The sequence below is a fragment of the Phytophthora sojae genome (genome assembly GCF_000149755.1).
Source record: "Phytophthora sojae unplaced genomic scaffold PHYSOscaffold_8, whole genome shotgun sequence".
NCBI classification, from domain to species: domain Eukaryota; phylum Oomycota; class Peronosporomycetes; order Peronosporales; family Peronosporaceae; genus Phytophthora; species Phytophthora sojae.
Genome location: NW_009258122.1, coordinates 3,190,028 through 3,214,112, shown reverse-complemented (window position 1 = coordinate 3,214,112; position 24,085 = coordinate 3,190,028). Strand labels below are relative to the sequence as shown.

The window sequence follows — 24,085 nt, the reverse complement described above, 5'->3', positions numbered from 1 at the left end:
CTCCGGTCACACGGCGTTCCCCACGAGCGCGTTACCGTTACCCCTGCAAGTGCAAGAGTGAGGGGTGCGCTAAACAAGCTCAAGGATCGGACTACTGTATAAAGCATGGGGGTGGACGACGCTGTAAGACTGAAGGATGCAATCATTTTGCTCGTGCGAGGGGCCTTTGTGCTCAACACGGAGGGGGCCCTCGCTGCAAGACAGAAGGATGTGATAAGTTTGCTATATCAGACGGCCTCTGCATTCCACATGGAGGTGGGCAACGCTGCAAGATCGAAGGGTGCAATAAACTTGCTCGTGGGGCGACCGACGCACAGGTGTGTCAGACATACTGGTGGAGTGAGTGCACTGTAAGTCGGAAGGCTGCGAGAAACTGGCACTAACAGGCGGCTACTGCATCCCGCATGGAGGCGGACGCCGTTGCAGGACTGAAGGTTGCAACAGTTATTCTCTCTTTGGAGAATTCTGCCGGCTGCATCAACAAGAGCAAGACGATATTGTGTAGAAAACACACGGTGGAGAAAGATCGCAAACGGACGGCTAAGAAGAAAGATCGCAAACGGACGGCTGCAAACGAACGCACGCTATGACAAGCTTCAACAACTTCAACAACGGAGGAAAAGATCGCTTTTTGACAAGCATCGAGGATTGAAGCTCCGCACGCGCGGAGGCCCCGATGCCATTCATCTCATTCCTGAAATCTCCGAGTCCAGCTCACCCCAAGGAAGGCTCTCAGCGGTCAACTACAAGTCCATCGTAGCGTCCAACATCAACAGCAACCAAATCAAATCGACCGCCAGCCGTTCCCAAGTCGTGAGGCATGCACCTGAACCCCTTCCGCCTCGCCGCCTTGGCGCTGGCTCTAGTGTCTACCTCGTCGGCTGAAGAGGACACGTTTTGGAGTCTCTTCGGCGGCACCCCGGCCTACGGGGGCACGACCGGCACATCTGCCTATGGAGGGACCTCCGCCTACGGAGGGACCACAAGTACAACCGCCTACGGAGGCACCTCCGTCTATGGCGGCCTCTCCAGCATCATCCAGAGCGTCCTGCCTCCAATCGACTGCCAAGTGGGGCCCTGGAGCGACTACGTTGGCTGCAACTCCGCCTACTCCACGACCAAGACGCGCCGTCGAGTTGTGACCGTCTGGCCCCTCAACAACGGAGCGGCCTGTCCCGCGCTGGAGGAGTCCCAGCCATGCGTCCGTCAGGACTGCCAGGTCGGGCCTTGGACCGCCTTCTCGCAGTGCAACCCGCTGTGTGGGAAGAAGACACGCACGCGCGAGATCACTCTACCCGCTCAGGACGGAGGCGCCGCGTGTCCCGCGCTGGTCGACACTGCCCCATGTGACCCCATCAACTGCGTCGTGAGCGACTGGTCGTCGTGGAGCTTCTGCCTGCTGGGCAAGAAGACGCGCTCGAGATACGTGCAGGTGTGGCCCCAGTACGGCGGCACGCCCTGTCCGTCGAACCTCATCGACATCCAGTCCTGCAGCCCCGTGGATTGCGCCGTGAGCGACTGGAGTCCGTGGAAGATCATCGGCCTCAAGAAGTCCCGCTCGCGTGAAGTCACGTGCCAGGCCGATGGGGGTAAACCCTGTCCGGCTTTGGTTGAGGAGGCGACGTGCAACCCCATCGACTGCGTCGTGAGCCCCTGGTCCTGGAGTGGAGTGTGTGACCCCACGACCAAGCTGCGGATTCGCATCCGAAACATCCTCACGGCCGCTCAAGACGGCGGTAAGGTCTGCCCTGCTCTTCAAGAGACTGTGACGTGTATCGACTGCGTGGTGAGTGCCTGGACCGACTTCTCCGTCTGCAACCCGCTCACGGGCACCAAGACGCGGTCGAGGACGGTGGTCACTGCGGCGGCTAACGGCGGAGCTGATTGTCCAGCGCTGGTGGACACTGTCCCGTGTGATCCGGTCTCCTGTGCGGTGGGAGACTGGACGCCGTGGGGATCCTGCGACCCGAAGACGCTGCAGCGCCAACGCACTCGCGTCGTGGTGACGACTCCGTGCTACGGAGGCGCCGCCTGCCCGCCGCTCGTCGACACCCAGGCGTGCGTCCCTCAAGACTGCGCAGTCAGCGATTGGAGCCCGTTCGAGTTCTTCGTCAAGGACACGGGCGGTCTCAAGTACAAGCGCCGCTCGCGGTCGGTGATCCGAGCGTGCGACGGCGGAGCGGCGTGTCCGCCTCTGGTGGAGGAGGTGCAATACCAGCCCGTGGACTGCCAAGTGAGCAAGTGGGTCTGGGACGACAACGGAGCTGGCGCGTGTCCTCCCGGGACCCAACGGCGACGCACTCGAACGGTTGTGACGCAGCCGAAGGACGGCGGAGCGGCTTGTCCCGCCCTCGTTGAGCTGGTGGCTTGTGGAGACTGCCAAGTGAGCGCCTGGAGTCCGTTCGGAGCCTGTGACGCCGGTACAATGACCCGCAAGCGCACGCGAACTATCACCCAGCAACCCGTCGGCGACGGAGCTGCGTGCCCTGTGCTTGAAGACATCGCTCCGTGCGAGCCTGTACCCTGCCAAGTGAGCGACTGGACTGCGTGGGGGCCCTGCACGGCGTCCAAGGTGCGCCAACGTACTCGAACTATCGTGAACCCAGCCAAGTACGGAGGAACCGAGTGCCCTCCGCTTGTCGACCAGCAGAACTGCAACCCTGTCGACTGCCAAGTGAGTCCGTGGGGACCCTTCGAGATCCTCGGCTCGACGAAATGCCGCCGTAGAACCGTTCTACGCGATGCTGACGGTGGCAAAGCCTGCCCAGCTCTGGAGGAGACGACGACGTGCAAGAAGGTGGACTGCGTCGTGGGCGAGTGGGGGCCCTACTCGGCTTGCGACCCTACCACCAAGCATCGCTCTCGTTCTCGCGTAGTCTTGACGTCTCCTCAAGACGGTGGTGCCGCATGTCCAGCATTAATTGAAGCAGTAGCCTGCGCCCCCATCGACTGCCAGGTCAGTCGTTGGGGTACGTGGAGCGACTGCTCTCCGATCACCGGCAAGCGCACGCGTCGCCGCACTGTGACGACCCCCTGCGCCTACGGAGGTGCCGACTGCCCGCCGCTTATCGACGAAGACAAGTGCCAGCCTGTGGACTGCAAGGTGAGCGACTGGACCGCGAGGAGCGGATGCAACCCGCTCACCAAGACTCGCACGCGCAGCCGTTCCCTGATCACGCCTGCCAGCTACGGCGGCGCCGCGTGCCCCAGTCTCGTGGAGACTCAAGTCTGCACCCCGACCGACTGCATCGTGAGCTCCTGGTCGCCGTTCGCTTCGTGCGACAACAGCGGCACCGGCAAAGCCAGCGGCAAGGAGCGTCGGTTCCGGACGGTGCTGCAGCAGCCCGACGGTGGCGCTGCGTGCCCTCCCCTGATGGAAGAGCGACCGGCGCCGAAGGTGGACTGCGTCGTGAGCGACTGGAGCGATTGGGGAGTGTGCGACCCCGTGCTGTTCGTCCGCGTGCACAACCGCTCGGTCATCTCGGAAGCCAAGAACGGCGGCAAGTGCTGTCCTGCGCTCCAGGGCTCGCAGCCCTGCTGTCCCAAGCGCGTGGACTGTAAGGTGGGCGAGTGGTCGGACTACCCGCCGTGTGACGCAGCTTCCAACACTCAAACTCGCACGCGCGATGTGACTCAAGCTGCTGGTCCTGGAGGCAGGACGTGTCCCGACCTCCAGCAGACTCGCAGCTGCAAGCCGAGCGTCGACTGCCAAGTCGGAGACTGGAGCGACTGGGGAAGCTGCTCCAAGAGCAAGTTGCGGCGCACTCGAACGCGCCAGGTTATCACTCCGCGGTCGGGTAAAGGCGCCAAGTGTCCGGCACTCAAGGACACACAGAGCTGCACTCCGGTGGACTGCTCCGTGACGGACTGGAGCGACTGGAGCGCCTGCGACTCTGGAATCAAGACGCGCACTCGAACCGTTCTGCAGGACGCCGACGGCGGCAAGAAGTGCCCGAGCCTCATGCAGACCAAGACGTGCAACTCCAACGTGGACTGCCAGGTCTCGAGCTGGGGCGACTACGCAGCTTGTGACGAGTCGACGTGGAAGCGGACCAAGACTCGCTCCGTCCTCGTGTCGCCCAAAGGCAAGGGCAAAGCGTGCCCCTCGCTCACTCAAACGGATTCCTGCCCCGCGCGCGACTGCAAGGTCAGCGGTTGGTCCCAGTACGGAGCTTGTGACTCCACTGGCAAGCGGAAGCGCACGCGTCAAGTTGTGACCGAGGCTCGTGGCGGAGGCAAAGCGTGCCCGCCACTGGAGGAGACTGGTCCCTGCAACGCAGTCAACTGCGGCGTGACTCCGTGGGGCCCCTGGAGCGACTGCGACAATGCCTCTAACACTCAGACGAGATCCCGATCGGTCCAGGTGCAGCCGGCCAACGGTGGCACAGCCTGCCCGCCGCTCACGCAGACGCGGAGCTGCCAGAAGTGCATTGTGAGTGACTGGAGCGACTGGTCCATCTGCACGGCCGACACGCCCACGCGCTTCCGAACTCGGACCATCGTGCAACAACCGCCTCCTCCTTCGACTTGCGGCATTTCCGACACCGACGACCTCGTGGCGAGCTTGCAGTGCCCTGTGTTGCGCGACGAGCAGCCGTGCGAGGCCATCAACTGCACGGTGAGTGACTGGAGCGACTGGAGCGACTGCAACCCCGACACCTTCGTCAAGATCCGCAACCGCACCATCATCCAACCTGCCGTACGAGGTGGCACCGAGTGTCCCGACCTCGGCGACACGGATATTTGCCCCCCTGTGGACTGCGTCGTGGGCGATTGGACCGAGTGGAGCTCGTGTGGATTGAACGACATCGCGTCGTCGCGGTCTCGCCCAGTGCTGGTGCCTGCTGCGTTCGGAGGCGCCGAGTGTCCGTGGACCAGTGAGAGCGTCGACTGTCCGTCGATCGACTGCGTTCTGAGTGACTGGACGGACTGGAGCGTATGCACGGACGACACCCCCACGCAGACTCGCGAGCGCTCGATCGTCCAGGACGCCGTACGCGGTGGAGCTGCGTGCGACGTGGTAACGCAGACGCGGACGTGTCCGCCTGTGAACTGTGAGCTGAGCGACTGGAAGCAGTGGCAGGCGTGTGACGCCAAAACGGGGACCAAGACGCGCTCACGCGACATCAAGCGCTCTCCTCAGCGCAATGGCACGGCCTGTGACGCCCTTCAAGACATCCAGCCTTGCGACGCGGTGGACTGCATCGTGGACCCGAGCTGGGGCGACTGGAGCGCGTGTGACAACACCTGCGGCAAGCGCTACAAGAGCCGGCAGATCCTGCAGAAGCCTCTGTACGGCGGCGCCGAATGCGCTGCGCTGGTGATGGAGGGCCCCTGCGAGCCCGTGAACTGCGCCGTGTCCGCTTGGAGCGACTGGAGCGACTGCGACGCTGCCACGGGCCTGCGCACGCAGACGCGCAACGTCACGCAGCAAGCGCTGTACGGTGGCTTGGCGTGCCCCGCGCTGGTCCAGCAGAAGAAGTGTGATCCGGTGCCCTGCAGCGTCGGCGAGTGGTCCGCGTGGACGTCGTGCGATACCGACGACCCGCAACAGCACCGCTCCCGCAGCGTTACGCAGAAGCCGCTCTACGGAGGTACCGAGTGCCCCGACCTCACGCAGGACGTGACTTGTCCTCCGATCAACTGCGACGTCGGACCCTGGAGCGACTACGGACTCTGCGATGCGAGCACGGGCCTGCGGACGCGCACTCGTTCTGCTATTCAGGTGCCTCGACATGGAGGCGCCGCCTGCCCCGCTCTCAACAGCACCATCGCCTGCGACCCAGTGGACTGCAAGGTCGGAGACTGGAGCGACTACGGCGCGTGCGACGCCGTGACGTTCAAGAAGGCCAAGTCGCGCACTGTGGTGCAGAAGCCGCTGTACAATGGCGCAGCGTGTCCCGACCTGACGAACGACCTGTTGTGTGACCCGATTCACTGCGTAATGAGTCCGTGGGGTGCTTGGGAGAGCTGCGACGCTGCGTCTCAAACCAAGACGCGTCGGCGTACAATCAGTACGCAGCCCAAGTACGGAGGCCTCGCGTGCCCATCGCTAACGGAGTCGGCCGCTTGCGACCCGGTGAACTGCGTCATGGGACCCTGGTCCGACTGGAGCGTCTGCAAGAGCGACGGCAGCGACACCAACTCGTTCCGTACGCGGTCGGTGGTGCAAGCCGCGCTTTACGGCGGCACCGCATGCGGACCCACGCGCGAGGAAGTTCCGTGTGGAGCTGTCAACTGCGCTGTCGGGAACTGGACGAGCTGGTCGACGTGCGACTCGAGCTGTGGCAAGAAGTCTCGTACTCGCCAAGTCTCGCAGCGCGCCTTGTACGGTGGAGCGGCGTGTCCCGCGCTGGAAGATCTTACGAACTGCGACCCGGTGGACTGCGTGGTGGGCGACTGGGACGCAACTTGGTCGGGTTGTGATGCGAGCTCGGGACTGCGGACGCTGACTCGTCCGGTGCTGCAAGCCGCGCTTTACGGCGGCAAGGCATGCCCCCAGACCGTCCAGACCAAGTCGTGCGATCCCGTGGACTGCACTGTGAACGACTGGGCAGAGTGGGGCTCCTGCAACACCGACACTGGCAAGACGACGCGCATGCGTACTGTCAAGCAGCGCGACCTGTACGGAGGCTGCAAGTGCCCCGACCTCACGCAGGAAGCACCGTGTGACCCGGTGCCGTGCGCCGTTGGGCCCTTCAGTGACTGGACCAACTGCACGGATGCCGACGCCACCACGTCGCGCACTCGCCCGATCACGCAGAAGGCGCTCTACGGCGGCGCTGAATGCCCCGCGTTGACGGAGACGGCTGTCTGTCCACCCGTGGACTGTGTGTTGGACTCGTGGGGACCTTGGAGCGACTACGACGTCGTGACTGGAGTGCGCACGAGGAAGCGCGCTGTGATTCAGCCTCCGGTGCGCGGTGGCTCGCCCTGCGACGTCACGCTGGACTCGGAGACTGCGCCGCCTGTCAACTGCCAAATGGGCAACTGGACCGAGTACAGCCCGTGCAACGACGTCGCGGGAGTCAAGACCCGGTCGCGTCCGATCCTGGTGGCGCCAAAGTACGGCGGACTCGCGTGTCCCGACCAGCTCCAGAACGCGACCTGCGACCCGGTGAACTGCGTCGTCAGTGAGTGGAGCTCATGGGGCACGTGCGACTCCAGCAGCGGCAACAAGACGCGCAGTCGCGATGTCCTGCAGAAAGACAAGTACGGCGGCGCCTGCTGCCCGGCACTGACGGACTCGGCGCCTTGCGACCGCGTGGACTGCGTCATGAACGACTTCGGCGCCTGGACGCCGTGCGACCCGGCGACCGGAGTCAAGACGAGATCGCGCACGGTTCAAGTCGCGCCGATGTACGGAGGAAGCGCGTGCCCGAGCACGACGGAGCAGGGCTTCTGCAACCCCATCGACTGCAAGGTCAGCGACTGGAGCGCCTTCGGAGCTTGCAACGCTACGTCCGGACTCAAGACGCGCACACGCACAGTGACGACGCAGCCGCTTTACGGCGGAGCGGCGTGTTCTCCTACGACGGACACGGCGGCGTGCGATCCGGTGAACTGCCAGGTCGGCTCGTGGGGCTCATGGTCGGCCTGCAACGCAGCGACGTTGACCTCGACGCGCTCGCGGAAGATCACGGTGAGCCCAGCGTACGGAGGCATCGAGTGCCCGTGCCTGACTGAGACGTCCCCGTGCAAGATGCCGACGCCGACGAACTGCACGGTCACCGCGTGGTCGGACTGGACCAAGTGCGCCAGCAAGACCGGCACGCGCACGCGTACGCGCAAGGTGGTGACGGCTGCTACCAACGGCGGCATGGCGTGTCCTGCGTTGACCGAGACCGGTTCGTGCGCCGGCTTGACGTGCACCATGGGCGCGTGGTCGAGCTGGACGACGGGCTGTGACAGCTACGGCATGCAGACCCGCACACGCGTGATCCTGGACGACCCGTACACGTGCAGCGACTTCTGCGAGGCGACGATGGAGTGGCGCGCGTGCACGTACAGCAACTCGACTAACGACTACGCCCCTCCTGCAGCAGCTCTCCTCCTGTCGACTGGTGAGATGGCCTTGGAGGCCCAGGCGTTCGGCGAAGACGGAGAGCACAGCCACGTCCAGGCGTTGTATGTGTAACTTGGCTTGCATGTTTGTTTTGCTTCGGGTGAGTAAGTAGCGTGTCGATAGCTTACATTTTTTTTCTTTTCAACTACCCGTTCAATACATTTTCGTGAAGATCAAAGCTCTATAAAGTTGAAGATCGCTAAAATCGTAAGCCCAAGTGCCAATAGATTGACGTGGAGAGCCGAGGTTGAAGACGATAACGTTATGGTAACCGCGCTCGTTGTGCCGTCGGAACTAAGAGGACGTGTCGTTGGTTCCGTCGATCAAGTAGAGTTTCGCTGAGTGGATATCCGTGGGGAAGCAAGCACCAGTGTTGACGTTCGCCTTCCGAACAGGATTGATCACATCGCCCCAGTCGCCAAGCTCACACGTTTTGGCCCTACTCTTGATGCTCACGGTGCCGTCAGTGTCGACAACAACCTGTAGCGCGTAGTTGAGGCTGTTGTGGCACTTGCCGTCCGCACGGTAAACGTCGGTTGACGTAAGCTTCTCGCAGTTGGTGTCGTCGTAGTGCTCCAGCAGCACGTACAGAGTGTCGCCATACGCGTCCTTGAGGCATTCCTGTTGCGTGTAGTTGCAGAATTCGTAGAGAGAGCTGTTGCCTAGATCGCCAGTCTCTTCGACGCAGGGTGTCGTCGCGGCGCACGGAATTGGATTAATCGTCGAAAACATGGCTAGGGATCTCTCGTCACAGGTTGGACTCTCGTTGACTTCATGGATACTCGAAGTGCTAACGGCAGCACCAGGCCTGATCACTCGGAACAGAAGCACGAGGATGGTGAAGCCACTGCATTGCCGGAGAAGCTTCATTGTCGTGATATGGACGTCTGGAGTCGTATTTCTTGTTGCTTGGGGAGATGAGTATTCAAAAATGAAGAAAGCTCCACCAAGGAGGGAGACTACAACGTTAATTTGCATCCCACGATTAAAGCTGAATTTAGATTCACGTAGTCCCGGAATGGGGTGACTACTGCAGTCAGTAAATAACTGTCGATCCGATTTTACCCATTGGTCTGACCCCGTTTCATGTAGAAACCTCGGCATCTTGTCTTTGAACCCAGGGAGGTGGAAATAGCTGAGTCCAATTGCCATGCGATCCCTTTTTACTAGAAGCAATGGATTCTGCTGTGATGTTGACTTCGCTCGTCTTTCAAGAAGTGCATAACTTCGTACTAGTACAATAATGTTTGATTCTTCCTTTTCTTCATGAGTGTTTTTGATGATGATGATCACAGTTGTCTATTTAACTTTAGTTAATAGCGTCCTGAAAAATCCTGAGCATGTTAATTGTTCGATCGGCTACTACACTCCTATTAGCAAAATGCCGGAAATGAATCCCGCCATGGCAGTCACAAGTCGAACATCCCCCAGAGTTGAAGCCGCTGAAGAAGTGGCTGTCGTGTGCGCTGTGGACACGTCTGTGGTAGTCGACGATGTTGTTGACGTCGACCCGGTTGTATCTGTCGATTCTGTTCCAGTGATGACCGTCGTAGCCGCCGGGAGGGTTCCCGAAAAGGTGGCTTTGAACGAGGTCCCAGAGCCGGGGGAGACGCAGTCTCCGTTGTCCAGGTGCGTCGTCTTGAACGAATACAACGAGTACGACGTCAACAAGCTGGCCTCACAGCCAACGTCCGACACTAGCGCCCACATTGTGCCGTCCTTGCCCAGAACAACCTGCACGTAGCCGGTTTTGAATCGGTGGCACTTGCCGTCGGCCAAGAAGGCCGCGTAGAGGGTTTTACTCGGAGTCGTGCAGTCGCTGTCGCTATAAGTAGACTGCTGCGTCGGCGACCGCTCCGCTGTAGATGGAATACTGAGTGTCGACGCTCTGCGTGTTGTACGCCTGGCAACTGGAGTAGCAGCCGTTCTGTGAGACGTCGATCGTCACGTGCCCCGCCTTGGTGCACTTGGAGTCCTCGCTGGTCGACTGGACGCACAAACTGGTGTCGCCAAGTGCGCCGCTCGCAAATGCTGCAACGGCAACAAGGCTGGACATAGTCGACACTCGCAGCGAAGTTGCCTTCATGATGGTCGTATAGCTGCAGGAGAGAAAGCAGGTGTCGGCGTGAAAACAAAAATGCATCCATCCTCACCACAAGCAGGCGCACGAAGACATTGGCTGCTACTACCAGGCTGCAATGCTATACTTGGGGCGATAAGAATCACGGCACTTGACACACTATCCATCCGCGCGTTGTCCTGGGCTCGAGTTAAGATCCCCCTCGATTCATTTCTCTCCGAGTTGCACCATCATGCGGTCTTGTTCTGGATGTTGCTGGACGCTGATCATGAGATCATCTAAGTAGAGCGGATGCATTTTTTTTAACGTGACGGTGAGTTTACTGCTTAGAAGTTTCTCGTGGCAGTATAATACAAGCGCTTGAAAGTTGGCATGTAGCCGCGGTTAATAGCAACTCAAGCAGTTTTGGCTGCTGCGGTTGTTGCCAGGCTCTTGTTGCTGCTGTCCTTAGTCCTTGGACTGCGGGATTGCGAAGCTGCATGTCACAGAGGGCTGGGCCGGGGTGTCTTTCAGTTTGATCTCGATCGTCTCGAAATTCTTGCAATTCTCCCCAACGCAGTCGCTCAGTTTGATCTCTACCCGAGCGATTTCCTTATGACGCCTACAATAGCGAAAACTTGGTTAGTACAAGGTCATGCAGGACGAGATCAGCCACCTAACAGTAGTCCGCGCTACGAACCTGAAGCAGCCGGTGTAGCGCCGGTGTCGCTTCACAACAACCTCCAGCGTGCACGTGCGAAGCTCCGCAATGGAATGAACATTCTCCACCTCCAATGCGGCGCGAATCCACAGCGCTCTTGCGCTCGAGTCCAGCGCTGCGTCTGTCTTGCCGTCCCTGATAGCGCCGGCCCCGTTCGTGATCTTCCACTCGCAGTAAACGTTCCAGAAATCGCGCTTGGGCAGATTTGTCACGTCATTGATGTAAAATGTGATCGGCGTACGAGGCGTATACTGGCTATCGAGCCTTCCCAGCTCGGACGAGTGCACCCACACGTAATCGCCGTCCTTCGTAGTGGCACAGCACAATTTGGAAACTGCACCAACGGTTAGCTCGTCGTAGGCTGGGCTGTGCAGCAGCAGGATATCACGAAGTTTGGCCATCCGCGCGTTTTGGTCCAGACTTGAGTTGCCGTTGCCCCCATTTAACTGTGAATCACCCAGCACGTCTTGGACTTGACGGGCACGATCTACCGCACTCAGTGATTCTGCTCACAAATACATCGTCAAAATTGTACATTGATAAGGGTTTGTATGAGTAATTGACGTAACTTACCGGATAACAGGATGCCCACTGCAGCGCTTGCAACGGCGAAGGGGATCGCGGCGGACGCAACGGATAGTAACATAATACCGGCCTGCAGATTAACCAAATGGTTAGTGCCTGTGTACGCCATACGCAAGACAGGTCTGAGCGAGGAGCTCACCTTGATAAAGTCTGCGTACCTGCCGAAGAAACTGGGTCCGTCGATCTGCAGTGGGTCGTGGTAGCATAGTCCCGTGAGTTCGCTGTGCATGCGCAGCTCCACCTTGTTCTTGTCTTGATCATGCGTGAGCGTCCACACCGCGGGGTATTGACGCTTTTTGTCGTTGCTAATGAGCTTCTTGAGCACCGCCAGATCCCGACTAAGCTGGAGATAGTCGAGTCGCCCGGCCGTTTCCCACGCGCACTGAAGAAACCAGGCGAAGTCAGGAGGTAGCCACGGTAAATCTTGGCGGAGGTGGGCTTCCTGACGAGTACTGTTCATGAGGTCCGTAACGCCGTGGATTTCTCCAGTAGCACTGGAGATGACAGATCGCTTGATGCGTCTTTTCTCGGGGGACTCCAACCCAGGATAGTCTTTCAGAACTAGCTCCATGGCAACGACAAAGTACTGCATCTCTGCCCACGCGATCTCGGCCGTCGACGCATCAACTCTGATCGTGATATCATCACACTGGTTCTGTGTTTGGGGGGTAAACTTGATGCTGCCCACAAACTCGCCCGGGACAACACAATCGAGGAACGTTGTTCCCACCTCACGTCTGACATCCGAGCGGTAGCACTGCACGACGAAGTTGACAAAGATGGTCTCCGACACGCTGACCGGTAACGAGTACTGCCACTGCGCGACATAGGTTCCGCTGCCGCACGTTTGGTCCAGGATGGATTGTGTTCTCGCCAACAAGCGGTGGACCACCCCTTGGGCCACCTTTTTCGTCTTCCAATACGCCGGCACGATCATGTCGCCGGTGTCGAGGCTCTCCACGCTGTTAGCTGGGTACGCCAGCTTCAACTGTACCAGCAGTTGCTTGAAGAGCGGCACCATGTCCTGGTGCAAAGCCTTCCAGGATGGGAACTGCATCAGCAACGAGTGCCGAAGCGTGCCATCCTTCCGTAACGCATCATAGTCGGCACCTTGCTCGCCTTCGTACACGTGGTTGACCACCTCACTCACGATGTCGAGCATAATGGTCGGGTCCAAAATGATATACTCGGAGAATCTCTTCTCGCCGCGCTTCTGCTTGGTTTCGCGCGACGTGTCCTCGTGGTACCACACCACTTCCCCCAAATTGTGCAGTATACGAAGGATGCCGTGGCAGTCATCAGAGTCCTTTATGCTGAGCTCGTCCATCAGAAACTTGCTCAGCGTAATTACTGGTTTGATCACCTCCGCAAATCGTTTCTGTCTTGGCTTGCCGGCCGCCGATCTTCGCAGCTTGACAATGCACTCGAAGACTTGAGTGTGCAGAGGTGGCGTCTCGAAGCTGAGGTTCTCATCGGCGGCGATGACACCCTCGATGCATTTCTTCGCTGTTTCTATAGACTCGCGACAATTCTTCCCAGTGCCGGTGGTCGTCAGCTCCTCTTTGAACTGCTTTCTCATAGCAGCGATGGCAGTTGGCGAGATCTCCACTTGTCGCTCGTCATCGTCCAAAAAGGCTTTGAGACGCAGCTGCACGTCGTTCTTAATCTCCTTCAAGTCGCGCCCCTCCGCTACGAGATCGCAATGAGTTCCAACCATCTTGAACTGCGCGTCTGGCTGGCGAAGCAGAACCAACCGCATCCATCGGAGCACGTTCTCTTCAAAGAAGCGCCGCAGGATTTCCTCGCCTTCCATATCCGGCAGCGCACGCGCCTCTCGGATCTTCTCTACGTAGCGCCCCAAGTGAATGCACACGAGGTACAATGTGCGCCGCGAGAAGAAAAGCGCGTGCGCCACCTGGTAGATGTCTTGGCCCGCAAAGTCCCAAAAAGTGACGTCGTGCGACTTCTTTTGTACTACGAGATCGCTTGTGGGAGGCTCGCCATTTCCAGTCTGCTCCTCACTCTCAAACGTGAACGAAAAGAGATCAATCCCAATGGTTCGGTCGTCGTAGTCAGCAGCCGACGAGGTTTCATCCCGCATCATCTTCACGAGCGTTGTCTTCCCCCACGTGCTTGGACCCACGACACAAATCTTTGAGCGATACACAAAATCTCCGGCAGTAGCGGTCTCCAACGCCTTTAGGTACGAGTTAACACCAACCTCGCCACTCTTGACGACTTCAGATCGAACTCTCATCAGCGGCTTCCCCTGCTGGAAACGGCGGCCCCAGTACTGCGTGATCGCTTGTAAGCCCAGTTGATGGTCTTGCAGTGGCGTGCTGCGTGATGACAGTTGCAGCTCTGGCTGTGATCCTTGAGAGCAGAGGAAGTGGGCGACGGCGACACTTTCGTCGTCCACGTCATGCAGAGCTGAAATCATGTGGCCGAGAGGGTTGTTGCCGTTCTACAATAAATCAAATACACAGAGGTTAGATCAAACATATACGAAGAGCTGAACATGGCAGCCATACCTCGTCCACTTCGTCGATTTCTTTCGTAGCCTCCTCATCCGCAGCTTTCTTCCACAACAACTCGACCATATTCGTGTTGCTGTAACATGCCGCGAAATGGAGCACCGTCCTACGATTCTGCGTTGTCAGACACCGCGTCATGCAAAGTTAATCTCGTAGTAAGTGTCTGCAGCATCGAGCCACCTACCTTAGTCACGTCGGTGATGCTGGCACCGCGGCCCAACAACAATCGGGCAATCGTCGTGCTCCGGTAGCAAGCTGCTACGTGAAGCGGAGTTCTACCATCCTACGAGAAAAAACCATTGAGTCACCACGAAGCCAAACGATACAAGATACCCCACAGTACATACTTCTTCTGTAGCAGTCACGTCGGCGCCTTTGTTCAGCAACAGCTCGACCATCTCCCACTTCCCACTGCTCACTGCCACATGCAGGGCGGTGCCACAACCCTGAAATTTTACACGAAATAGCCCACTCAGACATGAAAATCATTGTAATATATGTGCACCGTTGCTGCGAGCATACCTCCTCTGTAGCCTTGATATCCGCGCCCTTCTCCAACAGCATCTTGACCATTTCCACGTTTTCGCTTCGTACCGCCGTGTGGAGCGTCGTGCTGCCATACTGTTCCAAACACCACCACCACCAAACAACGTAAGATCCACATATACACACGTCACGCGAGCGATCTCGTGGACACGTACCTCCTCTTTGGCCATCAACTCGACCCCATTGTTTAGCAGCAACTCAACCATTCCCTTGTCGCCGTTCTGGATTGCAACGTGGAGTACCGTGCTCCCGTACTGCATTCAGCGCGAAGTCAGCCACCCGAGACTCGCCTACGTAACATTACTAAAAAGAAACGGAAGGTACCTCCTTCGCAGCCGCCTCGTTGGCCCCATGCTTCAGCAACACTGCAACAGCTGCCGTGTTCCCCTTGTCGACCGCTAACCGCAACGCTGTGGTTCCAACCTGAAGTACAAAATGACATGTCAATTTACTGTCTTCTACCGTTAGACAACGGGTGCGATATATGATGCGTACATCGTTCGGGACGTCGACGATGGTGGGAGTCTTCGTGAGTACAGCCTCAAGCTCGTTTGCGGCAGTTGTGTCGAGTTCCTGCCACTTCGCTTTCAACTCGCTCTCCTGATATTTTGTCAAGTTAGTTGGTGATTGTTCTCTTTTGGGCAACATCGACCAGCATTTGACGCACCGAAATGTCCCTCGTGCTGCCGAGGTGCTTGAGGAGCTCCTTCAGCCCTCCTTCCACGACCCACTACAGCACCAACACCCTCGTTAGTTGTAAGAAGAGCTCAACGCTCCACCCGGTCGAAATTTCTGGTCAGGTACCGATTCCACGTCCAGTCCTTTGTCTTCGAGCCACTGGCGGCGATCATCCGCCACTCGGTTGATGGCCTCATGCAGTGGGTACTGCGTGCACCGTTCGAAGTTATTAGTGGCCCAATCATCCCGGCCTCCGTAGCTGACAGCATGGATATCCCGAGCTCACCTCGTCCTCGTAGTCCATCGTGCAGATCGCAAATTCAACAATGACGTTTGCCAGACAGCGTGCGGTGGGTTCAGGGGGGGGATTCCGCCCAGCTCCGGCCCTATACTGGATACTGCACAGCTTCAGACGTGACCCGCCATCACTAACTGGTACTTCACGAGAGTGAGGTATTTCCAGTGGAGTGACAATGTCTCTTCCTTCAATCCTCTCCGCTCTGATAGTCTCATTTATTATCTTAGTCTGGAGAAATCACTGAAGTACTAAAGTGAATTACTTAATAGTTAAAGACCTTTTAGTAGGTATGTGTGGGGAAGTATTCATTACGCAAAGGGGATTGGATTTTTCTGGTAACCATGGTTTCAGTTGAATGAGCCAGCAAACACACACTTCCTATCCATGCGCAAGACCTACCCGATCTTACTCGCTATCTTTCGCCGCCGCTTCGGATATCTTTACCAGTACTTGCGTACCCTCCTTGCGTCGTCCGTCCTCGATCCTGTTCCTGTTGTAGTCCTTGCTGCTGGGTCGTCTCTCCTTGAAGCTCTGTTGGTCCTTGGAAGCATCCTGGCACTCAGAGCCTTGGCTACACTTGCTGCGTGTCGCTCGTTGCACTTTGACGATGGTCATCACGTACACTAGCTGCTTCGTGCACGTGACTGGTACTCGCTAATAGCCTTCTCAGCGCAGCCTTCTCAGCAACAGATGCCACTTTGCGCCACTAGAAATCGACTCGGTACTTACTGTTCCGTCAAAGGCAAAGAAGGCTTCATGCGATGGCAGCGGCGCCACTTTCAGGTATCGCGAACGTGCCCCACTGTCGAGAGTCATTCGTAGCTGCTCGGTGTCTTCAGGTAAATGGCCACGAGGAAGGAGAAACCGAACGTATGAGGCTTGAGACGGAGTGACAGCGGTAGCGGTGGTGCCAATGGTAAGTGAATCAAACAGTTGATCGCAATAGGGCCCGGCCGGATGTCCGCGGGGTGGTAAAGTGGTCAATTGGGTGTTGCTCAGCCTGGACTTGTCGTGGTGTATGAACGTTCGGCAGGTGAGAGATTGCCATTGGAGAAGCAGCTGGGCGATTTTTTGCTGAAGAAGAAGACCCCTAGATAATACTTTATCATTCGTTCCTCCTGCTAAGTTATGGATATGGTTCCACCCTGTTCGAACGAATCGAATGGGCTAATCGTTGCAAACGTTGCGTCTAGAGCCGATCTCATAGACGAGTAGCTTTTAATTAACGCTCTCAATCTCCCCCTTCCAGCATCACGACTACTTGAGCAGCAGTGGGGCGTCTTGCTGGGTCTTGTTGGCAGCACGCGACACCAATGCGACGAATTCGTCGCGGGCAGCTCTCCGAAAAGCTCGGACGCAGCGTGCCCGCCATCACGTCCGCCAAGATCTGGAACGGCTTGGGTTTCTGTCCGTCCTGAGTCAACGCGTCGTGGTACGGAAGCTTGCAGGTATCGAGCTCCGAGAGCACCACCCCAAACGAGTAGATGTCTGCCTGCTCGGTATATCGCCTTCCCTCCAGGATTTCGGGGGCCGTCCAGTACGGGGTGCCGACACCGGCCGTCATGGAGTACTCTTCTCGCCCGCGACTCACGCCAAAGTCGATGAGTTTGGGCTCGAGCTTCCGTGTCAGCAAAATGTTCTTTGATTTGAGGTCCCGGTGGATCAGAGGCGGCTCGCGGGCGTGGAGATACGCCAGTGCACGACCGACCCCAATCGCCACGTCAATCTTGTCCTTGGCCCACGTGAGCAAGTCAGCGTTCTTGGCCAGATATCCCTGGAGATCTCCCAAGGGGAAGAACTCGAGCACCATCACCAAGTTGTTCAGGCTGTTCCACGCTACACCCACGAAAGCGACGATGTTTGGGTGCACCAAGCTGGCGCTTAGCTCGATTTCTTTCGCAAACTCCTCCACATCTTCCGCTCGATTCTTTTTGCTCTGAAATAGGCGCTTGATCGCGACCTGTTGACCTTGGAGTTCGCCGACCCACACCTCTCCATAGGCTCCCTTCGAGAGCGCTCGCTCGAAGCGGATGGCCTCGTAGGGAATGCGCTTCCCTACTAAATACTCGCTGCCCAAAAGCGTTTTGAGCGTGCCGTTCGACTCGGAGCTCAGATTCTCGCCCAAAGTAGACGTGCGCCTTAGTCCGTTCCACGTGTTGGCACTTGAAGACGTATCTGTGTTTTGAATAGTCTCGTTGGTGGGGCGTCCACGGGCGTTGTTGTAGTCTGCAGGGGTGTCCATATTGTTGCCGTGGTACAAGCTGTTGGGGGAGCCAAGGTTTTCGTTCGGAGAGTTGTTCGAAGCATTTTTACTTCGCCGATGCCTGATGAATACGACGAGGCCGACGAGGCCAACGACGATCACCGTACCGGCAACGATGGGCACGAGGAACAGCATGTTGAACCCGTTTTTGCTGTCGGTTGATGATGTTGATGCGCCTGAATAGTCCTCCACGAGCCATCGAGACACCCACGGAGTGCCCTGTACTTCCTCCATGGCACTACGCACGTCATCCGACACCTTCAAGGACGAATAGCAGGACAACACGAGCGATCCGTACCCGTCATTTTCGTCTTTACTTGGACACACGCCGTACGCTGGCTCGTCATTCTTGTCCACCGTGTGAACAGCGAGTACAGTGTACGGGATCTTGGTCGAGTCCTCTTCCCACTCGTGCTTCCTGACCCGCGGAACCGGGATCGACTTTGGGTTTCCGCCGGTGATCCACATAGCGCCGTGGATTCCCACGGGATCTGTGAAGTCGTCCATGACGCATCGCGCGGCGTTGAGCATTTGCTCGCCGTTGCAGTACAGGTTGCTGTAGCTTGTGGTGTTGTCTGGCTGCGTGCAGTTCATCTCGGTACACCCAACGTCTTGAAACTGCACCAACGGAATGGCAAGGTCCGCCATGGAGTGGCCTCCTAGCGTCCACATCTGCACCGGTTTGCTGTCCAGTGTGATGCCAAATCCCGTATCCCACAGCAGCGCAAGCTGAGCGTTGCCCGACAGACCGTCCCAGCCAATGTTGAGGTCGTTGAGCCGTTGTTGGATCTTGTCGGGCACTTGGAAGTTCGTGAAGGGCTTTGCAGAGTCGCCAGCTTTCGCGCGCAGGTACAACTGCCTCGCGAGGTCCGAATTCGTCCCGTCGAATTGAAAGTAGGTGGAGTTCGACGGCAGCACCGCGTTCGTGTACGAGGCAGACGACTCGAGGTGGCGTCTGGAGTCCACCTTCGTCTTCATGGCAGTCGAAGGTTTCTAGGAGAATCGACGGTGTCTATAACGGAGGAGGAGAAAGGCACAATGAGCGATGTCCGAGCTAGCTGTACTCAATTTGGCCCATCGCGGTGCATGGGATAGTGTGGGCTCCTCTTCGCATGGCTTGGCATCAGCGTCAAATAATCGGCGGACGTTTGCTGCTATCCGTTGTCCTCTATAGTTAGCCCTTCGGAGGTGATCTGCTAGTTCATTAGCCACCCCGTTCCTTCGTAGATCTGCAGGAAGCACTTGGGTCATGAAATTGAAATCTATCCGCCGCTCAGGTTTCCCCCAAATGAGATTAGAGTGAAGTCCTTACTGACAATCGCTTGCAATATCATATTGTCGAAATGTCCACGCAAACACCACTATTCAAAGACTATGACTTTTAGGTTTTCAAACAACAGTTTCTTTAATCTATGAGATAGTTTTCTAAACAATTCCCTTGAGCATCTTCACAACTTGAGGCGCCGTTGGGCGCTGCACTGGGTCAATTTGACAGCATGCCGCGCTGATCTGGCGAATTCGCTGACGGCATTCGTCCGAGAAGCTAGGGCGTAGGATTCTCGACATCGCGTTTGCCCAGATCTGGAAGCGGTTTTTCTCTCCAGTCGTCGGTGCCTCATTGATGGCCATACCCCTGTCAAGTGCCGATAGCACCGCGCCGAACGAGTAAATGTCTGCCTGTTCTGAGTATCTCTTGCCTTCGACAACTTCCGTCTTGGTGGCCCCCGCCTCTAAATGCTCCTGTGGGCTGCGACTCAAGCCAAATCCGACAAGTTTAGCTTTCAAAGCCTTCGTGAGAAGGACATTCCGCGACCGAATTCCGCGATGGAGAAGCGGTGGGGATCATGAATGCAGGTACTCCACAGCGAGCCCGATCCCAATAGCGATTCGAAGAACGTCCTTGGCTAAGAGTGACGCGGTGTTCTTGGCCAAATATGCTTGCAGGTTTCCTGTGGGGCGGTAACTTAACTTGTATATCGTCAGCAAAGTTTCTCGCTCAAATCTAGAAAATGGTCGACTTGATCGGCATGCTCGCAGTAATTCCACTGCTTCTTCGGCGCCGGTCATTTGCAAGCGCTTACTCGGCACATTTGTTCCAGCACGTGTGCAAACAGCAGCCAGCTGCAGTCTTGCGCTGATCGTCTCAGTCTCGAACGTTTTCAGTCGGCGGTGAATATCGTAGCACGCAACATCCACATGGGTATCCGCTTGAGTAGAAGTACCATACCTTTTTCTTCAACGGGACCAACCGGAAGAAGTATGCGGTATACCGCCCTCGACGTGTCGGATATGTCTTTCAGCTCCAGTACCAAGTACTGACTAAAGCGGGGCAAGAAATCATCGAGCTGCTGGCGCGTTGACAAAACGTATCCTTTGTGCTCCTCCGACTCGAACTGTGCGTTATCGTTGGCGCTGAATGTCAACTTGAAACGCGGTAGCTCAATCTTCATAACCCCTTGAGAAGACTTGAGCGGGTGAAGAAATGCTTCACTCTCGAAAGTAGTGGGTCACGGAACATTACGCCGGCAGTTTTTTTCCTTACCGTAATTTACCACCGAGAACATTCCTGAAACCTTCTTTCGGGACAGCAGCGATTTCAACGACGACCCCTCTCGACCACTTGAGAGCGAGAGCCACGTCTTTTCGATATGAGGGTAGTTTTAGAACCTCTAAACCGGTCAGATCTAATAGACGTTGATTTGACGACGCCCACTTTATAGCGAGAGCCACGTCTTTTGGACCTTAGGGCGTTTCGGGACCGCTCGTTCAAACCACATTGATAAACCAATAGAACATTACGCCGGCAGATTTTACTAGTAGTTCGGACCAGCGCGACGTGGCGTCTCATCATTGGTTGAAAATCTATGTCACACACCTTCATGTTCGCTTAAGTACGCCAGAAATTCTACATCCTTCTTCCTCATTCCAGAATCTGCCGGCTCGAGGAAAGATGGTGAAGCTCTTCTGTGCGATCGTTGGTGCGGCGGGCAGTGCGTTCGAGGTGGATATCGACGCGGGTGCATCGGTTTCCGCGTTGAAGAAGGCGATCAAGGCGGAGAAGATGTACCAGTTCCCTGCTGACGAGCTGCAGCTCTTCCTGGCGAAGACGGAGGGCGGCGCGTGGCTCGTGTCCGACTCAGAAGATGTGAAGAAGCTGAAGAAGGGCGAGAAGACTGTCGCAGTTGAGGCTTTAACAAGCGAAGAGAAGGAGCTACAGGGGGAGTCTGGCCTGCAGAAAGTGTTGAAGGGCATGCTGAAGCCATCAACGGACCAGATTCACGTGCTGGTGGTGGTTCCGGAGCAAGAACACGCACAAACTGGATTGTGGCTTGTCACTGGATCCGTTGGCAACGCGCTGAACACGAAAGGGATTCGCTGCAAACTGTACTGGATGGCGACGTTACGCATTGGATACTACGATCCTACGCGCTGCATCGGCAACAAGAATGTCGCGTTTTGGTATGAAGACAAGAAATTGTGTTTTCATGTTTTATTCGAGACAAGTACGTGCTTCTATATGCTGTCGCTGCATCGTAATACTGCTTCATTGAGGGCTAACTCTGTTTCTTTTATAGAAAATGCTGCTTTGCTGTTCGAAACTGACTTAAGGACTGGGCCACAAACGCTGGGCTCTCCGTTAACTAACCAGGTTGTTGAGACGCGTGTTGCACCAGCTAACGCTGTGTCTACTGATCTCCAGCGCGTCTTCTACTGCGACTACGTTCCAGACGATTCGGAATCTCCTCAAAACACAGATTCATCGATATCGTTGACTACAAGCGTTTCGAATCTGGACTCATCGACTGACGAGTTTCGTTTTCAGCGGATTGAGGACGAGAAGTTCTTCCTACCGTACGGCAAGGCAGAAAGCTGCCATTTGGTGTCGAGAAAGCAAAGCAGAGACCACAAACGGGAATTCGCCAAGTACGATCGCGACTCAAACAACAGGCTTGCGCTTTCTCGCGAAATGCATGGTTGGTTCGACGGTATGAGCATTGAGGTTCCCATCGTCAACATGCTACCCGGATCTGTTGAAGAGAATCAATCCATTGGCAACAGACGCAAGGTACTGTGTGAGCGCGTAGTTCTGGTGTGTGTAAGTTTACTGACATTTGCGTGTAGGTCGAGGTCTTCGTGAAGGTTCTGGATGCTCAGTGTACAGATCGCGTTTTCAGTCGTTTGAAAGGAGGATCAACCACGACGGACGATCCGCTCATGATGAAGACGTTTGTTCACGTGGAGGATCCAGAAACATTTTGTTTGTGCATGAGGTGGAAGCACGACGATAATGCGGAGCGTTGGAGAAGCTTTTGGGATATGACTCCTGCGGTCGATTGAATGGAATAATGTGGCTCCCGAGTTAAATACTTCGAAGTAGTATTTGATTTCTTGACATACTTTGATCCTGATAAATATAAAGTTAGTAATATACAAAGATGGCGTACTCTCCTGAGCAATACCAAGCTAGCAAGGAACGAATCAAAGCAGCGCAGAAGCGCTACTACCAGCGCACACGCGAAGCCCGTTTATCTTATCAAAAAGACAACGATGACAAGAATAGAGACCAGATTCGAGCTCGCACGTCTTTTCGATATGAGGGTAGTTTTAGAACCTCTAAACCGGTCAGATCTAATAGACGTTGATTTGACGACGCCCACTTTATAGCGAGAGCCACGTCTTTTGGACCTTAGGGCGTTTCGGGACCGCTCGTTCAAACCACATTGATAAACCAATAGAACATTACGCCGGCAGATTTTACTAGTAGTTCGGACCAGCGCGACGTGGCGTCTCATCATTGGTTGAAAATCTATGTCACACACCTTCATGTTCGCTTAAGTACGCCAGAAATTCTCCCTCCTCATTCCAGAATCTGCCGGCTCGAGAAAAGATGGTGAAGCTCGTCTGTGCGATCGTTGGTGTGGCGGGAAGCGCTTTCCCTGTGGACATCGACGCGAGTCAGCTGGTCGGAGACTTGAAGAAGGCGATCAAGGCGGAGAAGACGAACGACTTCAAGGACATCGACGCAGACAAGCTGCAGCTCTTCCTGGCGAAGACGGCGGACGGCGCGTGGCTGCCAGACGACGACCAAGCTGCGCTGGATCTGGAGGACGGAAAGGTTCATGAGGACATTCAAGCGTTGATCGATGGCGAGAAGATGAAGGCTACGTGGACAATTGAGGACGTGTTGACAGCTAACAATATGACCAAACGGAAAGGGCGCGCTCCAAAGTCGAGACAAATCCACGTGCTGGTGGTGGTTCCGGAGCAAGAACACGCACAAACTGGATTGTGGCTTGTCACTGGATCCGTTGAAAACGCGTTGATCACGAAAGGAATTCGCTGCAAACTGTACCGGATGGCGACGTTACGCATTGGATACTACGATCCTACGCGCTGCATCGGCAACAAGAATGTCGCGTTTTGGTATGAAGACAAGAAATTGTGTTTTCATGTTTTATTCGAGACAAGTACGTGCTTCTATATGCTGTCGCTGCATCGTAATACTGCTTCATTGAGGGCTAACTCTGTTTCTTTTATAGAAGATGCTGCTTTGCTGTTCGAAACTGACTTAAGGACTGGGCCACAAACGCTGGGCTCTCCGTTAACTAACCAGGTTGTTGAGACGCGTGTTGCACCAGCTAACGCTGTGTCTACTGATCTCCAGCGCGTCTTCTACTGCGACTACGTTCCAGACGATTCGGAATCTCCTCAAAACACAGTTTCATCGATATCGTTGACTACAAGCGTTTCGAATCTGGACCCATCGACTGACGAGTTTCGTTTTCAGCGGATTGAGGACGAGAAGTTCTTCCTACCGTACGGCAAGGCAGAAAGCTGCCATTTGGTGTCGAGAAAGCAAAGCAGAGACCACAAACGGGAATTCGCCAAGTACGATCGCGACTCAAACAACAGGCTTGCGCTTTCTCGCGAAATGCATGGTTGGTTCGACGGTATGAGCATTGAGGTTCCCATCGTCAACATGCTACCCGGATCTGTTGAAGAGAATCAATCCATTGGCAACAGACGCAAGGTACTGTGTGAGCGCGTAGTTCTGGTGTGTGTAAGTTTACTGACATTTGCGTGTAGGTCGAGGTCTTCGTGAAGGTTCTGGATGCTCAGTGCACAGATCGCGTTTTCAGTCGTTTGAAAGGAGGATCAACCACGACGGACGATCCGCTCATGATGAAGACGTTTGTTCACGTGGAGGATCCAGAAACATTTTGTTTGTGCATGAGGTGGAAGCACGACGATAATGCGGAGCGTTGGAGAAGCTTTTGGGATATGACTCCTGCGGTCGATTGAATGGAATAATGTGGCTCCCGAGTTAAATACTTC

The 24,085-nt window shown here is 56.2% G+C and overlaps 7 protein-coding genes across 7 annotated transcripts; 4 read left to right on the top strand and 3 right to left on the bottom strand.

Annotated features, from left to right (window-relative positions):
* Nucleotides 1–47: 47 nt before the first annotated feature.
* PHYSODRAFT_411269 (hypothetical protein) lies at nt 48–299 on the top strand (the record flags this gene model as incomplete). Its single annotated transcript, XM_009535786.1, has 1 exon — nt 48–299. A coding segment is annotated over one exon (252 nt), but the record flags the coding sequence as incomplete, so codon positions are not given.
* Nucleotides 300–820: 521 nt separating this feature from the next.
* On the top strand, nt 821–8,137 carry PHYSODRAFT_518839 (hypothetical protein; the record flags this gene model as incomplete). Its single annotated transcript, XM_009535785.1, has 2 exons — nt 821–902; nt 1,005–8,137. The coding sequence occupies 2 exons, from the start codon at nt 821–823 to the stop codon at nt 8,135–8,137; spliced, it is 7,215 nt and encodes a 2,404-aa protein (XP_009534080.1).
* Nucleotides 8,138–8,359: 222 nt separating this feature from the next.
* On the bottom strand, nt 8,360–8,935 carry PHYSODRAFT_521109 (hypothetical protein; the record flags this gene model as incomplete). Its single annotated transcript, XM_009535784.1, has 1 exon — nt 8,360–8,935. The coding sequence occupies one exon, from the start codon at nt 8,933–8,935 to the stop codon at nt 8,360–8,362; it is 576 nt and encodes a 191-aa protein (XP_009534079.1).
* Nucleotides 8,936–9,427: 492 nt separating this feature from the next.
* On the bottom strand, nt 9,428–10,151 carry PHYSODRAFT_338046 (hypothetical protein; the record flags this gene model as incomplete). Its single annotated transcript, XM_009535783.1, has 2 exons — nt 9,428–9,890; nt 9,940–10,151. 2 exons carry the CDS (start codon nt 10,149–10,151, stop codon nt 9,428–9,430), a joined length of 675 nt encoding a protein of 224 aa, XP_009534078.1.
* Nucleotides 10,152–16,717: 6,566 nt separating this feature from the next.
* On the bottom strand, nt 16,718–18,727 carry PHYSODRAFT_520064 (hypothetical protein; the record flags this gene model as incomplete). The annotated part of the gene is made up of 1 exon (XM_009535782.1): nt 16,718–18,727. One exon carries the CDS (start codon nt 18,725–18,727, stop codon nt 16,718–16,720), a length of 2,010 nt encoding a protein of 669 aa, XP_009534077.1.
* A 1,966-nt stretch (nt 18,728–20,693) lies between these two features.
* On the top strand, nt 20,694–21,232 carry PHYSODRAFT_287339 (hypothetical protein; the record flags this gene model as incomplete). The annotated part of the gene is given in 2 exon segments (XM_009535781.1): nt 20,694–21,186; nt 21,202–21,232. Coding segments are annotated over 2 exon segments (500 nt in total), but the record flags the coding sequence as incomplete, so codon positions are not given.
* A 555-nt stretch (nt 21,233–21,787) lies between these two features.
* PHYSODRAFT_287330 (hypothetical protein) lies at nt 21,788–23,876 on the top strand. The gene has a single exon (XM_009535780.1). The coding sequence runs from the start codon at nt 22,638–22,640 to the stop codon at nt 23,850–23,852; it is 1,215 nt and encodes a 404-aa protein (XP_009534075.1). The 5' UTR covers nt 21,788–22,637; the 3' UTR covers nt 23,853–23,876.
* Nucleotides 23,877–24,085: the final 209 nt, after the last annotated feature.